This window comes from Monodon monoceros, unplaced genomic scaffold, assembly GCF_005190385.1.
Source record: "Monodon monoceros isolate NGI ecotype Baffin Bay Population unplaced genomic scaffold, NGI_Narwhal_1 Super_Scaffold_7, whole genome shotgun sequence".
In the NCBI taxonomy this organism is placed as follows: domain Eukaryota; kingdom Metazoa; phylum Chordata; class Mammalia; order Artiodactyla; family Monodontidae; genus Monodon; species Monodon monoceros.
The window spans coordinates 84,621,916-84,638,710 of NW_021703784.1; the positions used below are offsets into that span (position 1 = coordinate 84,621,916).

The following is a 16,795-nucleotide window of genomic DNA, read 5'->3' on the forward strand; positions in this document are numbered from 1 at the left end:
AGCTGTATTATTTCTCTGTTTTGGAGTGAATGGATGGACATGTGTTTATAGGTATTCTGAACCCCTTTGAAGAAAGACATGCCAACTTCCTTGGTGTTCAAACACAAGGACCCTTAGAGACAGAAAACTTTCAGAGGGAGTTCTTCCAGGGGTAGCAACTTCAAGTGTCTACAGGGACCAGAAAGGTAATGTAAATGAGAGAAGCCAGCCAGGGTAACTATGGCAAACTGGAGGGAGCTTGCCTTGCCTAAAGCGGGTAGTTGCTACTCAGCTTCAGCCAGTTGCTGCTATGTGGAAGAGGGAGCCCAGTACAGTCATACCTTTCAGATTTTTAGAAGAAGCTGGAAATCTTTATTATTTTGTATCTCCTGGTTTTTAAATGTTGACAATGAATTTAAGATTCCTAATATGCTGTGTGGGACAACACTCTAAAAACACAACAAAACCGAAGTTTTGTAGGCTGCAGCCTGCAAATCTGTAGATTCTGATTTGGCCCATTTTCCTTATTTACAGGTTGAGAAACAGAAACTCAGAGATGTAAAATGACTTTTCCAAGCTCATATAGCAATTAGTAGGAATGGAGCCCGAGTCTCCTTTCTCTTTATGCAATGCCCTTTACACTAGGAAAGTTAAACTTTTGGGGGACTTTGAGGAGCACTCAAGTCCCTTTTCGTAGAAAAGTGCATGTACATTGCAAATTTTGTGTACAGCTTTGGGGATTTCAAACTCCCGGAAATAGATACATGAATCTAGGTAGAGAACCCTTTCTTATACCTTTGGTTCATGTTTGCATGCAAAAGGAACAGTGCCCCAGTATTTATACTTAGGCAAACTCATGGAGAGAGACACTCGAAGCAGAAGCCCTAGATCTGTCCTCTCTTCCTCCCTCCCTTCCTTTTTGTATATTAAATCTTAATTAGATAATAGGAATAAATTTATGTAAGTCTAAGACTCTTCCTACTACTATTCCCACTACTAGTCCCTCCAGTCATTGCTTTCTAGTCTTTTACATACATATGTATCACCCATAAAAATGAATAGTTTTATGCTTTTTTAATAAATGATACAGTATGCACTGTTTTGCAACTTTTAAAAAATTCAACGTTGTGTCTCATTCTTCTTATTTGCTATATCAGATCCCATTTGTTAATTCCATAGTTTATTTGGCCACCCACTATTGATGGATGTTTAGGATGTTTCCCGTTTTTCAGTGTTACAAGCAGTGCTGCAATAAATATTGTTTTTCATACCTCCCTGGCCCATGTTAGTGCTTCTCAAAGGGAGAAAGTGAAAAATGGACTTGCTAGGCATGTGATTTCAAAGTAGCTTTATTATATTATATCAGCAACATATGAAAATCCCCAGCCTGCCCAAAGTCTCTCATCACTCGGTATTATCAAATCAAAACTTTTTTTTCAATGTGATGGATAAGAAATGATATAATTACAAGTAAGTTGGAGCATATTTTACATCTTTTCATATGTGTATTAGCCGTTTCACATTTCTGTTATGTTCATATCCTTTGTTGGGATTTTTTTAATGCTTATTTGGCTTTTTCTTATTTATAGGAATCCCTTATGTATTTTCGCATTATTCTTGATACCAACCTCTTCTCTTGTATATGTTATAAACCTTTTTCATTTAGATCTTTTTGATCCTGGTTTTGCTACTGACTAGCTCTGTGATTTGGTGGACATCATTTGACTTCCACAGAACCATTTCTCTCTATTGTACAGTGTGAATACACTACCTTTTAGTTATTGTGTTACTGTGTAATGCTAGTTAAACAGTGTATGGGCTCTGTGATTTGGGGGTTTCTCATTTGATTTTCACCAGCCATTTTTCCCAGCTGTAAAGTGAGAATTTTTGGTTTATTGTGAAATGCCAATGAAAGAGCATATGAAAGTGCTTTGGAGAATAAAGAATACCTTCAAATGTAGGCATTTTGTCCTTTCTTTGGCTTTATTATGATTCATCCCTAGGAGTTGGCTTTTATGAAGCCTGTCCCATCTCCATAGATGGATCAAACTTTCAGGGGTGTTACACAACATAGCACTTGTCTTGTTTTAATCTACACTCTTCTTGGGGGAGGAAAGAGGTACATAAACAAGATAGGCTCACATTGAGCTCCTGTGTTCTTGGAATGCATTGTGTGGAATGGAGGTGAGGAAGAGCGGTATCAGGCGAATCTCACTTCTTCACTCACAGTGCTTCCCCCAGGGACTGACATAGCATAATCTGGCCATTTATGGAACCAAATGTCTACAAGGTTAGAATTCGTCTAACTTCTCAATTAGAACACAGGTTTCAGAGGCAACTCTTCCATTCCACCACAGTAGGGAACTCTGAAAGTATTGTCTATTCCAGTTACCTTTTGACTGATGACTGCCCTCTGCAAACAATTAACTAAAACATGATACTACCCGACGGTTTGGGGCCACTCATACTCAAATACCACCTTAGACCTAGACAGCTCTGTGCCCCTGCCCTATGCTTTTGAGGGTCTTTCCTTTGGCCATGCCTGCCCCCTTCTAGACCGCTCTCCAAGTATCCAGGACCCAAGAATTACCTGATGAAATGTCCTGACCCTGCGTCCAGGGCCTGCAGAGGCTCTTTCTGAGCCCATCCTCCCAAAGGTGGACCAAACCATTAGACCCCGCCCCTGATATGCGCATTTTTAGGACCCAGGTGTGGCCAAGGCGACTGTTTGAGAGAGATGTGCCCAGAGCTTGGGTGTATTAGCTTGAACATCTGTGTACAATGCTCGTTGAGGTGCAGGAAGGGACTGGGGTGTGCGAAAAGAAAGGAAGTGGCTTTGGGGCCAGGGTTGTCCATTTGTACTCTTACCCAGCCCTGCCACTGTCAGAGGAGGGTCTGCCCAGAGGACCCTCTCCCTTCTGACCAACTGCTTATTTGGTGGGGAGGGGTTAAAAAAGCTATTGGGGAAGGTTTTTTTCACCACCCCTTGAGAGGCTGGCTCAATATAGACCCCAATTATCTCTGAGAATATTCTCAAAAGAGAGAGGGGTGGGGAGGTAGTATGGGTGAATTTCCTGAAGGAAGAGTCTCTGTGCCTCTCCTCTGTCACTCCCCTGGGTAGGCAGTGCTGCGGATGCTTTGTAAAAAGGAGGAAGGATTCTGCTGACACACTGTTTTTATGAAAGAAGGCTAAGGGTTCCCTTATCTCTCCACACAAGGCACATCTGCCTGCAAACAGGCTGTCTGCTTCTTAGGGATTCCTTCGTCATCCTGTTTCTCTTCTGAATGTTTTAAGACACAGTTTGGTGCATTCCTATCCGTTCTCTAGAGCCAGGGGGAAAGTCATAATATGTCTGAGGCTCTTGCTGAAGAGCTTAAAATGGGTGCTGGCGGCTGGGATGTGGGGGAAAAGAGTTTTCCAGGGACAAGTGACCTGCTTATTCCAGCCAATGAGAAGCAGGTTAGAGGAATGATATCACCAGACAGTCTTTATTGTCTGATCATCTCATAAAAGCAGGATTGTGTCTGGCAATTTAACCCTTTTTTAGGTACTTTGGGTCTCATGCACTCCCCTGGTGTGTGACCTCCAGATTCCTTTTCCCACCTGTCTGCTGTGAGACCAGAGATGAAAGATTTAGATTGGTGAAGAAATTTGGAAAGTTTTCATCATTTTAAAAGTAAAACTAAAAATACAAATTATTAAAATTTAGAACCACAGTTAGGATGGGAATGTCAGCTAAGCTGTGTTTGGAGAGCACATCTAAAGCAGATATCGGTCTTAGGTTACATCAGACTTTTACTGTGTAGACTTGGGAGAGAAAGGAGGTTAGAGGGGAAAAAAGGATTTAGGCTTTAGTCTGTTTTAATCTATATGATGGAGTCTTACTAAGTAGGTCCTGTTTTGGAGGAATTGGAATTTTCCCCCCAAATTTGGAAACTATCACTGATTCTGAGGCCTATTTTGAAGAACAGACATTTGTAGTACTTGTTTATATTGTACTTATTTATTGTCCCATACCCATAAAAATGACAAGTCATTTTACTTACTCATACCTCCTTTCCAACACTGGTAAAATGAGAGTGATTATCCTATCCTATCCCCAAGGAGTTGAGATAAGAAAATAAACTAATTCATGTGACTTTACATTGTGCTACACACATGTATTATTATAAGGGCATTCATATCTTAAGATTGCATATTCATTCATTCGTTTGTTCAGCAGACTTTTTTGAACACCTTCTTGGTGCTGAACACAGATAGAGATGAAAAGTGTAGTTCTTACCTTTAAGGAATTTAAAATATTGTGAGGGAGACAGACAGTAATAATAAATATGTCTCATACATCTATTGTCTTTAGCATGTGCCAGGCCCTGTTCCAAGCACCTTGATGTATATGAGCTCATGTTGTCTTTCTACAACCCTATGAAATGGGTACTATTATTAGCTTCATATTATAAGGAAATTGAGGCGCTGAGAGGCTAAGTGACCTGCCTAAGGTCACACAGATCTAGTGGTAGATTTGGGACTTGAATCCAGGCAGTGTGGCTTTAGTCTATGCTTTAAATCTGTGCTGACCGGTACAGTAGTCACTAGCCATAGATGGCTTTGGTGCCCTTGAAATGTGGTAAGTCCAAATTGAATTGGGCTGTAAGTGTGAAATACACACTAGATTTCAAAGACCTAGTGTGAAAAAAATGTATAAAATACCTCATGTTGAAATTACATGTTGCAATGATAATATTTTGGATATACTGAGTTAAGTAAAATGTATTCAAATTAATTTCCTTTTATTTTTGTGACTACTCAAAAACTTAAAATTATATATGTGGCTTGCATTTGTGGCTTACATTATATTTCCGTTGGATTTTGCTAGTCTAAATCATTATAATGCAGTAATAACAACAACAATATAATAGGTGACATTTATTGAGCACTTACTGTGTGCCACATGGTGTGCTAACGCCTTTACAAACAGCATTTCAATTAAGCTTCAAAATAACCCTTTTTATAATCCCCATTTTATTGAAGAGGGAGAAGTTTTCAAGAAAGTCAGTATTTGCCTGAGGTTAGTCAACTCGTTAATGCCGACCCCAAATTTGAAACCTTATATTTCTGACTCAAAAACCTGTATTCAACTGAATACATTGAAATACCATTTCCAATTAGGGTTAAATCTTGGGGAATTTTCTTTGTTTTTATTTTTGTGAGACTATTTAATATTGCATATTTCTGTATTTGTGATGTAGAAGTTTAAAATAAAAATCACTTGGTCATAAAATAGACACCCCAGATAGGAATCTCTTTTGCAAAGCCTCAGCCGTCTGTGAATACTGGTGCAGTTGAGCCCTGAGATGAAGCAGTGAGTCAGCCTGTACAAATTGCATTTAATTTTCGTTCCAATTGTTCTCTCAGGTCACTGGGCAATTTATATCCTGACCCTCTTTGTCCATAGAGAAGAGGAAGAGGGGCAACACATCTTTTCTTAGTCGTTTAGTCCTCTTGGCTGATAAGAAGAAATTGCCTTCCGTTTCATTGTCCCATGAAATGCTGTTTGTGTTCGAGAGAGCAACAAAATGCTGTCTAATGACCCCTGACTTTTCTTTCTTCTAGAGCAAAGATTCAGGCGGACTGAAGGCGGCTATGATAGAGTTGGTGGAAAGGTTAAAGTTCAAGAGCTCAGACCCTAAAGTAAGTGTTGTTTTGGAATTAATTGGATATTGGTACCCCAAGTATTTCATTCTCCTTGAGCTAAATTCTAGGGATGTTAATGACGATCTATCTGAACATTGCATCAGATCTAATTAAGCCTACCCATCAAAAGCCGTGTTCTGACATGCCTGAAGATAAGTCATCTATTTTTCCCCTTCTCTGTTTTATGATTTACAACACATAATCGTTCATTGTTTTCTCTGAACTGCAGACAAGTGCATTTTTAATCTTCTTTTACCAGGCCTCCGAGACCACTGGCCTCTGTGTCCATTAAATCCAACCAAAGGCATCAGAGATACCATCAGCTTAATGCTGGGGACTGGAACAAGCTCAGGCCTATCCAGTTGGTGTTCAGTACTAGCGTCTTGTAACTCCCCCACTTAACGGGAGCCAGCTGCCACTGTGAATACTTTTGTCCTCATGACCTGGAGTCTGGTCTGGGAAATGGTTTAAGCTTCCCAGCTTTCTTTGCAAGATGTTGGGGGCTGTAGGATTGATATTCTGGGAGACGCCATACCAGGGTTGTGGGTGGACTGGGAACTGAACGTGCCGAAGGGATTATGACTAATGTAGCCTCCCTTCTCCTACTCAGACGTTTGCTGTGGCACTACCCGGTACTGGTGCCAGCTGGCTTTGCCTGAGAGTCAAAGCCTTTCACAATTAAATAGGGAAGGGAGCGTGATTTTATTTGGCTTTTTATACTGTCTCTTTTTTAATTAAAAAATTTTATAAGGGGAATAAGACTAGCATTTCTTGAGCACCTAATAAGAGCCGGGCACTGTGCTAGGAGCCTTACATACCTTTTAAAAAAATTGTGGTAAAATATACATAATGAAATCTCCCATTCGAACCACTTTTAATGGTGCAGCTCGGCAGCCTTGAGCACATTCACGTTGCTGTGCAGCATCACCACCATCCATCTCCAGAGCCCTTTCCATCATCCCAAACTGACGCTGCACCCATTAAGCACTAACTTGTTATTCTCCCTCTCCTCTTACACACTTGTGATCATTGCAATAACCTTGTAAATTAGCTTTTATTTCCCATTTTATTGATAAGAACACATTGGGGTAACTTTTGTCGATTTTCTTAACTCAAAAGTAGAAAGACCCCCCTCCCCCAAAACCACTTATATGAAAATAGTTTTCCTTTAGTAAAGATGAACCAATTAATTATTAAAGATAACAGAAAGCTTTTTTTACCGAGTTTCTCTGGTTTCTGGGACAACAGCTATCCTGAAGGAGACAACGGTATTTCCTCTTTCTGCCACACCCACATGCTTATAGACAGTGAAGAGCAAGAGAATGTGTACAGATTACACTGAGTGGCTTCTGTGCATGATGATAATACAGGTAAAGTGCTTTGGGAACCTTTATGAATGCATATAGTGCCTCTGATGGGAAACTTGCCAGAGCTGAAAGAATTGAGTAGTCCCCATGAGAGCAACCCGTGGAAACCTCAGGATTTTCCTACAATGCATCATAAGCTAAAGGATATTTGCTGGGACCTCACTTGATCTTGGATATGTTTATACACACTCACCTTTCTTTCATCTTCTCGTTGTCTCTCCCTGGATAATTTCCCACCACGCTATTTCATTTTCAAGCCGCTTTCTAGCCTAACATATGTGCACGCCATTTTTACCTGGAGTCAGCTTGAAGAAGGACCATCATAATTGCAGGATGACTGTTAGATCACAAATAGGGGATGAAAAATGGGACACTTAAATACATAATTTCTGCAACAAAGAAAAATTTCCCAGAAACAAATTGGTGTCTTCCGAAAGAACTCATTAAGTTTTTAGTCTGTTCTGTTTTTCCTCCAAACCCCACCATCCTTTTTCTAAGTTGGCTTATTTAAGAAGAGCAGAATCTCCTAGGCTTTATGACCTGTCGTTTTCTGGCACAGCAGCTTTACATAGAGGCACTGACTGAGTCATGGAGCCCCGAACACTCTCTCTGCCTCACTTCCTCTAGAATTCCCTAAAGCCTCACAAAGCTGGATTAGTCCAGACACTGAGGTCTACTGGGGACTGAGTTAATTTTTACCTCTCAGTTTTGCCAAAGAGGAGTGGAAGATGCCTAGATTAACCTTTTATTAAATTATAAAATAATATATGCTTGTAGATTAAAAATACAGCTATCCGTAAAGGAAAAATAAAAAAACACAGCTATAAATAAAAATAATAAATAATTAAAAAAATACAGCTATCCATAAAGGAAAAGGAAAATGGATTTCCCTTAAATTAACCACTATTAACAGCTTAGTGTGTAACCTCCTAGACATTTTTTCACGTGGAAATACGCTTCGAAGATATATTACAAAAATTATACCATAGCTGTGGTTTTATCACACAGAATATCTTAAACATTCTTCTATGTCAGTAATATAGACTTCTTAATGAGATGCCTCATTTTGTCCAAAATATTTGTCAGAAATCCTCTTTTCTTCAGAGCAATGGTTCTTTAAACTTCAGTGTTCATGAAAATCGCCTGGAGGACTTACTAAAATACAGAGTGCTGGACCCACCCCCAGAGTTTCTGATTCAGTGTGTCTGGGGGAACTAGAAACTGTGCTGGACCTTGGTTATTTTCCTGCCATCTTGTGTTTTGGTTTTCTTCGTTCTTTCAGCAAATAGCCAGAAGAGCCCTTGTAAGTCCAAATGATTTCAACCTTGAAAAAAATGAAATACATAAAATTCCAGGCTTAGAAAACATAAATTGAGCTGAGGGAGCAAAGGAGTAAGAGAGGGGAAGGGAGGTAAACTGAGTAATCAGCTTGGGCTCCCTGAGAGGACAGGGTTCCTTTAAACAGGTATGGCCAGCAGAGAAGTAGCAAAGCCAAAAAAAGGGAAAGGAGTCCTGGTCAGGAATTAGGAGGATGATGAAGGCCATCGCCATGGTCCAGGAGTGGGCTGAGTTCTCAAACCAGAGGAACAGCAGGAGACATCAAATCCCAGCTACTAGGGGTGAGCCCAAGGATGGGTATGAGAGCCAGAGATGGTTGCTAAATAAGGCACAGGTCCAGATGAAGTGGTGTGCGTGCATGTTGCTGTGGTGAGCCCTGTTTTAAAGGGGGCAGACCTCCGGGGATCCAGAACTTGTATACAGTGGAAAGAAATTATTTTTAATAACAGTCTTTATTTTGTTTAATTGGAAGTGGTCTATTAAATAATCCTAATGCGTTTGACTTGATCCAGTTTGCAAACATTTTTTTGCAGCTAAACTTTTCAGAAACATCTGTTGCACAAAGCAGCATTTTAGTCGCTAGATTTCTTATATTTATGCTAGACTTTGGGGAAATTAAAAGATGTAGTTAATCAGGGGTATGTATGTGTGTTTATGTCCGGACTAGATTTTTAGGAAATTTAAAGCATCTGAGTTCTCTACAGCTTTCCTTTGTAGTGACTATGCAATTACCTTTCATAGTTTACCCAGAGGAAACTGAAACTTAGAAAACACATTGATTTCCTTCCTTTCCTTCCCCATGCTCAGTCTCCCAGAAAGTATTGAACTAAAGTATAAGGTGCTAAGCTCAATCTAACTAACCTCTCATTATTCAGTTAATAATAGCTATTTTCTCTATGATATATTGATTGCTTTTCTTTCCATGCAAGGTGCACCCTTCACTGTTTCCTATAGCTGGTGTGTGCTTGAAACAAACAGTTTAAACCATGTTTGTGTATCTCAAATTCATATTAATTTAATAAGTTATTATCAAAAAAGCATCTTAAACTCGAGCCAAGTGGTTCACATTATTCTCTGTGACTGGAGTGGGATTAAACATAGGATCTAATCATACTAAGATTGTCTAAAATATAATCAGGTTCTTTTCCTTATTATTTTTCGATCTCTACAGGTATTCTTACTGAAGTATGAAACCAAAGAATTGTCTAGCAACATGAAATTAGTTAAATAGAACTGAGGATTGTTTTCTTATTTTATTTTTATTTAGCATTTACAGAGCATTTTATAATTGCAAGAGGACCTTACAGACCTTTCTAATAGCTGATATCACTGACATGGAACATAGCCCAGTCCTCCACTCCAGTGCTAATCAGACTATTGTTAAAATGATAGGTTTTGCATGTACAAATAGTAATGGATATAAGCAGAACCTAACTTGAATTCTTGGTGTTAGTGTCCTGTTATTCACCTGGGTCAAGTCAGGCCTTGTGCTGGTCCTTGTCCTGCCGCAAGATAGAAGTATTCACTGGGGCAGTATTTATTCATCCATCTAAAGGAGAGAATTGAGATGCCTCAGTTATGAAGTTGGTTCATTCAAAAGTGTTTCTTTGGTTGGAAGGTTATTAGAATTACTGACCTATTTCTTTTCATTTATTTATTTATTTATTTGGCTGCATCAGGTCTTCGTTGTGGCATGAGGGATCTTTCGTTGTGGCACTCGTTGCGGCACTTGTTGCGGCCTTTGGGCTTCTCTCTAATTGTGGTGTGCAGCTTTTCTCTTCTCTAGTTGTGGCGCGGGCTTCAGAGTACGTGGGCTCTGTAGTTTGTGGCAGGTGGGTTCTCTAGTTGAGGCGTGTGAGCTCAGTAGTTGTGGCGCATGGGCTTAGTTGCCCCGTGGCATATGGGATCTTAGTTCCCCAACCAGGGATCAAACCCATGTCCCCTGCATTGGAAGGAGGATTCTTTACCACTGGATCACCAGGGAAGTCCCTGTTGACCTATTTCTTCACTTTACATAAAAAAGAAGTAATCTTGGAAGACATGAATTGTGTTTATCTCTGTATCCTCAAGCCCTACTAGCGTGGTACCTAGTAATAGATATGCATTATCTATTACAGCAACCATATGAAAAGAAATATCATTTGCCCTGTTTTATGGATACGCAATCCAAGACTTACAGGGATTAAACAGCTTGCTAGTAAGTGGTGGGAACAGGACTGGACTTCAGATTCATCTTTCTTCATGTTATTCACCCCCACACTGTTGTTGAACCCATGGGTAAGTTGATATTTATACATAGCCTGTCATCCCTAGCAATATGACTCTTCACTAACTATTTTTCCCTCGCACCCTTCTTTTACCTCCCTTACTGGATCCTGCAGCCACAGCTTCCCACAATCCTAGAGTCCCAGGACTGGAGAAAATATGGGGAGATGACAAAGGATCCATGACAGCCCCAGAGCATTTAGCCCTGGCCAAATGGAGAACTAAGGCAAGTGCTTCAGTAGTTTCCCCTTATGTATGAAGGACACCAAATGGGAAAAATACCAGTGCTTTCTCAGGTCCAGTCTAGGCTCTGAGGCATGGAAATCACCCAGAAGCAAATGTGACCTCTTTTCATCCTCTGTAGACACTTGGGCAGCAGGAAGAGGAGAAGCCAGCTCTTTGCCCTCCTTCACCATCTCCCTGCCTTTATCAAAACGAAACGATTTCCCCTTTTCCCATCCCGCAGTTACAAAAGTGATACATGTTCTTCGTAGAAAAATGTAGAAAATACAGACAACTATAATGTAGAAAGAAGAAATCAGCCAGTCTTCTGCTACCTGCAGTAGTTTGTAAACTTTCAGTACTTTTTTCTAAAATTGAGGATTCTTGAGCCTCACTCAGAACATCTAATTTGGTAGTTCTGAGTTCTGCTTTTTTAGTGTACAGCCTGGTACACATGGTCAATACTCCATACTTCGAAACACAGCAGTGAGAAAGCTGATTAATATTATGGTGCTTCGCCTTTCAGATAGAAGAGTCCTATTATTCTATATATAATTGACCTTTGAACAACATGGTTTGAACATGGTCCACTTACATGAGGATTTTTTTTCGATAGTAAATACTATAGGGGCTTCCCTAGTGGCGCAGTGGTTGAGAGTCCGCCTGCTGATGCAGGGGACGCGGGTTCGTGCCCCGGTCCGGGAAGATCCCACATGCCGCGGAGCAGCTGGGCCCGTGAGCTGAGCCTGCGCGTCTGGAGCCTGTGCTCCGCAACGGGAGAGGCCACAACAGTGAGAGGCCCGCGTGCCGCAAAAAAAAAAAAAAAAAAAAAGGTAAATACTATAGTATCAAAACTACATGATCTGCAGTTGGTTGAATCTGTGGATGCAGAACCCAGAACTGCGGGTATGGAGGAATCCCATAACGGAGGGCTGACTCTTAGTCATACAAGGACTTTCAACTGCATAGAGGGTCAGCGGGCTGGCTCCCCAACCCCAGTGTTGTTCAAGAGTTATATAACTATTATTCTATGTGTGTATATATATATAAAACTATAACTATACACACACACACACACACACACACACACATACACATAGTTTATGTCCTGCTTTTTTCACCTAACATTATTTCTTATAAATACATACATTTTATCATTTGAATCCACTTCTATCTTTGAACCCCAATTTAGGAAACTAAAATCCTGAATGCCAGTCTGCCGTTATTGCCAAGTGGAACCTTTACATAATAAGGCATTTCTCTTTTCTTCCTAATAGCATAAGCAGATTCTGTGAGTTTGTTTATTTGTTTTTTGAGGCAGGCATGATAGTCACAGTCTAAGGTTATTCAGGCACAATGGAAACTGAGTTAATGCAAAGTCAGATACACAATCGTGTAGTCAGCTTCAAGCTATCTGTTTCACAGCATCTACCTCCCCACTGGTCAGGGTATCTCCCATCATGTGACAGAATGAATAAATGCAGGGCACAGTGGGAAGTCTGAAGCCATTTGCTCCAGGCCCTCCACTTTATAGGTGAGGACACTGAGGTGCCAGGGTAGTAAAGGTTCTTGCCCAAGGTCACCCAGGCAATTACAGCAGAGCTCAAGAAGGTCGACGGCTTTTAGGACTATAGCTCTGTAGTTTTCCCAGTAAAGAGAAGTTTTGTCCATTTGACAAGGATGTGGAAAAATTGGAACTCTCGTAAATTTTGGGGGGGGGATGTAAAAACGTATAGTGACTTTGGAATATGACCTGCCAGTTACTCAGAAGGTTAAACATAAGAGTTGCCGTGTGATCCAGCAATTCCATCCTGGAGTATATACCCAAGAGAAATGAAAAGATACATCCACACAAAAACTGCACACCAGTGTTCATAGCAGCATTATTCATACTATCCAGGATGTGGAAACAGCACAACCAATGTATGGGTAAATAAAATGTGGTATATCCACACAGTGGAAGACTATTTGGCAATGAAAAGCAATCAAGTCCTGACACATGCTGCAACAAGGATAATCCTCAGAAGCATTAAGCTGAGTGAAAGAAGTCATTCACAAAAGACCTGATATTGCGTGATTCTTTTTTCTGTTTGTGGTGATAAAAATGTTCTGAAATTGACTGTGATGATCGCACAACTCTCTGAATATTCTAGAAACCACCGAATTGTCTGGTGATGTGAATTATATCTCAGTAAAGCTGTTGAGAGAGAGACTACTGTCTGAATCACTTCTTTCAGGCCTTCACTTGAATTGTCAGCAGCGAATAGTCCTTTTTCTTTCTCCTCTCCTCTTCTAGACAGGAATGAGGTTCAGAAATCGAATGTTAGCCTCTGTCAGGGGGAGGCAGTATTTTACAGTTATTAAAAGCTCACTGGGACCGATACCGTCCAGAGTTGATAACTATGCAGTCTTGAGCAGATCCTGTGCTTAACCTCTCCATTTCTCAGTGTTTTTGTTTTTTCAGCTGCAAAATAGAGGATAATAGTACATCCTTCATAGGGTTGTTAGGAAGATTAAATGAGATAATCCATTTAAAATGCTTAGGACAACATCCTGTAAATGATGGCTGCTGCTAGCTTTCTCCTAGTCCTGAGACCCACCCCACTGTTTCCAGTAGAAGGGCAAGGGTACATGGGGGTAGTTTCCCCCCCTCACCCCCTCCAGGAGTTTAGGAGATCTTCTAATACTGGTGGAGAAAAATAAGCCACCTGTTCATAACTAACTGGATTCTGCACTTTGATCAGTTAACACTTCCCGGCATTAGTGACACTTACAGATTTCAGGTTTTAAAGGGCCATTGCTACCTCTTCGAGTGATAATGACATGCAAATAAATTGAGTTAGATCTCCATAGTTGAGACCCCTAGGTGTTGCTGCCTGGCTGGCTGACTCTGTGGGCCTTGCATGGCCGCCTTGCCTGTTGTTGGTTCTGTGTCTATTGCCCATTCAAGTCAAGGCAAATATATCTGCCTTGGGGAGTGTGCAGCTGTGTGTCCATATATTCCCAATGGAAACAAATCAGTGCCTAGAAGCAATTATGTTTATTGTTATGGAGCAAACTCTCTAGTTAGCAAAACTGCCTGGTGCCAAATTAAAAGAAAAATAGAGAAATTAAGAGCCACAAAAGAAATCATGTGTGGCATTTAAGAGACACATTAGGAGACATAGCCCCACTTTAAAGTAAACACCACTGAGATTCTGGTTCCCTCCCTACTTTCCGTTTCCCTTTGGCTGTTCTCTTTCTATTGGAGCCCCAGAGCTCCTAATTGAAGCACCGTACAAATCAGCTCTAGGCATTTTAAAACTAGGTGGACGTGGTCTCTGAGCTGCCTAGTGGGCTGGAGCATTGTTAGAAATCAAAGGGATTGAGCTTTAAATGGCTTAATAAAATTAACACATTGTGATGTCCTTCTCCTCCGCTCCAGCTCCTCTGTGCACTGACAGGAGCCTTGATAATTTACTCTTAGCCAGAGCTTAAAGGGCTTATTACATGGCCAACGTGAAGAAGGGAGTGGAGCTGTCAGGGCTCCCCCATAGCAGCCACACTTCACGTTTCCAGTGTAGGATTGTATTTGACATTTAATTTAGGAGCCTGGGTAGCTAGGTATAGAACTTTTTGTGATAATAGTGATAAAAACCACCCAGAGTTTTATTTAAGGGTCTCCTTCTTTCCTGTCCCCCTCCCTCCCCTTTTCCTTTTAGTTCAACCTCATTCAGCTAGGAAATAAAATTCAGGTTTACTCAAGGAAAAATGTGGGGTTTCCCTTTTTTGATATCTTAAGGCTAAAGCTACAGAATGCAACCTCAGTCAACCAGGTCTGTGTGTCAATGCTTGTATGTATGTATGAATGTAAAATTTGAAAACTGGCCTCTCCCCTGATTGCCTCTGCATTTAGCCAAAGGGCAAAATCCGCCAGGGCTCTGTGGTTGTGTAGAACACTTCCATTCAACCCGTGATCCAGTTGATCTCCGCCCCATTGCTCAATAGCTTTTGTTTACTTCTTTAGCAGGTGAAACAGATTCTATGATATCACCTTAATTCCTAGCTCAACCTGATTAATTAGACATTTATAATCCCCATTTTACAGATGAAGAAACATTTAAGAGGTATATTGACTTGTCCAAGGCCACAGGGTTAACGATGGCAATAAATTGCCTTTCTATGATTGCTATATGGAATTAGTAGAAGTTGTAGGAAGTTATTAACTTTTTAGTTTTAGAAGATGGGTTGGCAATAGTATACAAATGTAGAGTTTGTTCAGACTTTTAGGGAAAAAATGTTAGATTGAGTATGCCATGCTTTCCTTTACTTTTATGTTGAAAGAGCACAGACATTGGAGCCAGATGGCCCGAGTCCAAATACTGGCACTTATTACGTCCATCATTTGATTTGTCTGAGCCTTCGGTTTCATCAATAAAATGAGACAAATATTATGTTTTTATTAATGAGTATCCTGCAAATGGAAACTTTTGAGGAGGAGAAAAGAAATGATGGAAGATGATTGGTATCACAGCTTTTGATGGTCCAGAAAGTATTTTAGAAACTGTAGTTGTTTAACAAGCCCTATGGTTCTTAGGTTAGCAGGTTGTTAGCTGCTCAAGGGGGTGTAGTAGGGTTTCAGTCGGCTAAAGAGAGCAAATATAATAGAGACAAGTTTGAGGTTGGGGAGCTGACTATACCTCCAGACTCTGTGCAGGTGCTGAGGGGCAGGGTGTGACCTGTCCTTCCGGTGCTTTGCTTCTGTGTTGTGGAAGTGGACAGCATCTGATCTTATCAAACTGGAAAAGGTTCACTCACAGCCTGTGGCTATCTACTGAAACAGGGGCTAGGAGCCTCTCATTGACATCCGTGCTCTTCAGTGCCTAGGATGTGTGAGGAAGTCCTTCCTGTGTTCCTTTGGGAAATTTGAATCTGTACTCCCAAGGGTGTAAGTTTTCTTTCTCTAAGAGAACTGGCTGGGTCTCTGTATCTGTGAGAGCTCGGTGGGTACCATAGGAAAAACCCACAATAAATGCTCACAGTTACTGTTATCTGGACCAGCAGAACAGTTCTGCTGATGTGTCTATGTTCCCAGAGAGTACTAAGTTCTTTCCATGTATTACTTTGTGTAAACTTCACAAAAATATCTATGAAAAACTTTCACCTTTCTGAGCTTCAGAAGCATAGAGTTAGCAGAGCCAGTACTGCAGTCTTTCTCTGTCACCACAGACTCCACCAGCTTTACTATTCCGACCCTCTGTAGCAAAGAAGACTCAGAAAACATGAGACCTACATCTCAGTGCCCTTTCCTGACTCTTCTTGGTGGCAGGCAGCTGTTTTGGTTTTGTGGTTTCTGTAGTATACAGATAGCTGTGGCTTTTCAGGAAAGGTGTGTGGCTAGAGAACTGAAATGGAGGTGAGGGGTGAGTCTTGTTTTAATGTAATTGCTTTAATCTTCAGCGGATAAAATAGGCTTTCTTTGTATATTCAAGTCTGAGAGGTTTAAAAATAGTATAATTTCTGTTTAGTTGCCCCTGAAGCTTTCAGTGGCACCTTCTACTTCCCACTTCCTACACAGTAACTTCTGAAGCAGAAGCTGTCTTTCTGTTTTATACACAGGTAAGGCAGAAAGAAAGCTAGAAAAGAAGGTGGAATAGAAGCTCTCTCTCATATTCTTGTTTGTTATAAGCCCTGGGTGTCTCAGGGGACCCGTTCTTCTACTTTCACATTTCTACAGGGGACACCCAGAATTTTTTTTCTTTTCACTCAGGAAAAGTGTTGCTCAGAAGTTTATAATTGCTTTCTTTATTGCCACCCTGGGGTCAGGCAGAGAGAAGCGTCTTAAGAGCGAGCAATAGTATCCATTCAAAGTGAGCCCAGCATCCCTCTTGAACTCTTCTCTGGTGCCTCCAGATCAGTGCCATGACGCTGGGTTACACATCAAGTTGTCATG

At 40.8% G+C, this 16,795-nt stretch overlaps 1 protein-coding gene across 3 annotated transcripts in view; it reads left to right on the forward strand.

Annotated features, from left to right (window-relative positions):
- TRIM44 (tripartite motif containing 44) overlaps positions 1-16,795 on the forward strand; it is a 108,936-nt gene that overhangs the window by 14,861 nt on the left and 77,280 nt on the right. For all 3 annotated transcript variants that reach the window (XM_029208374.1, XM_029208372.1, XM_029208373.1), the window contains exon 2: positions 5,591-5,668. In XM_029208374.1, coding sequence (XP_029064207.1) covers positions 5,591-5,668 — 78 coding nt within the window. The remainder of the gene's footprint in view (positions 1-5,590; positions 5,669-16,795) is intronic.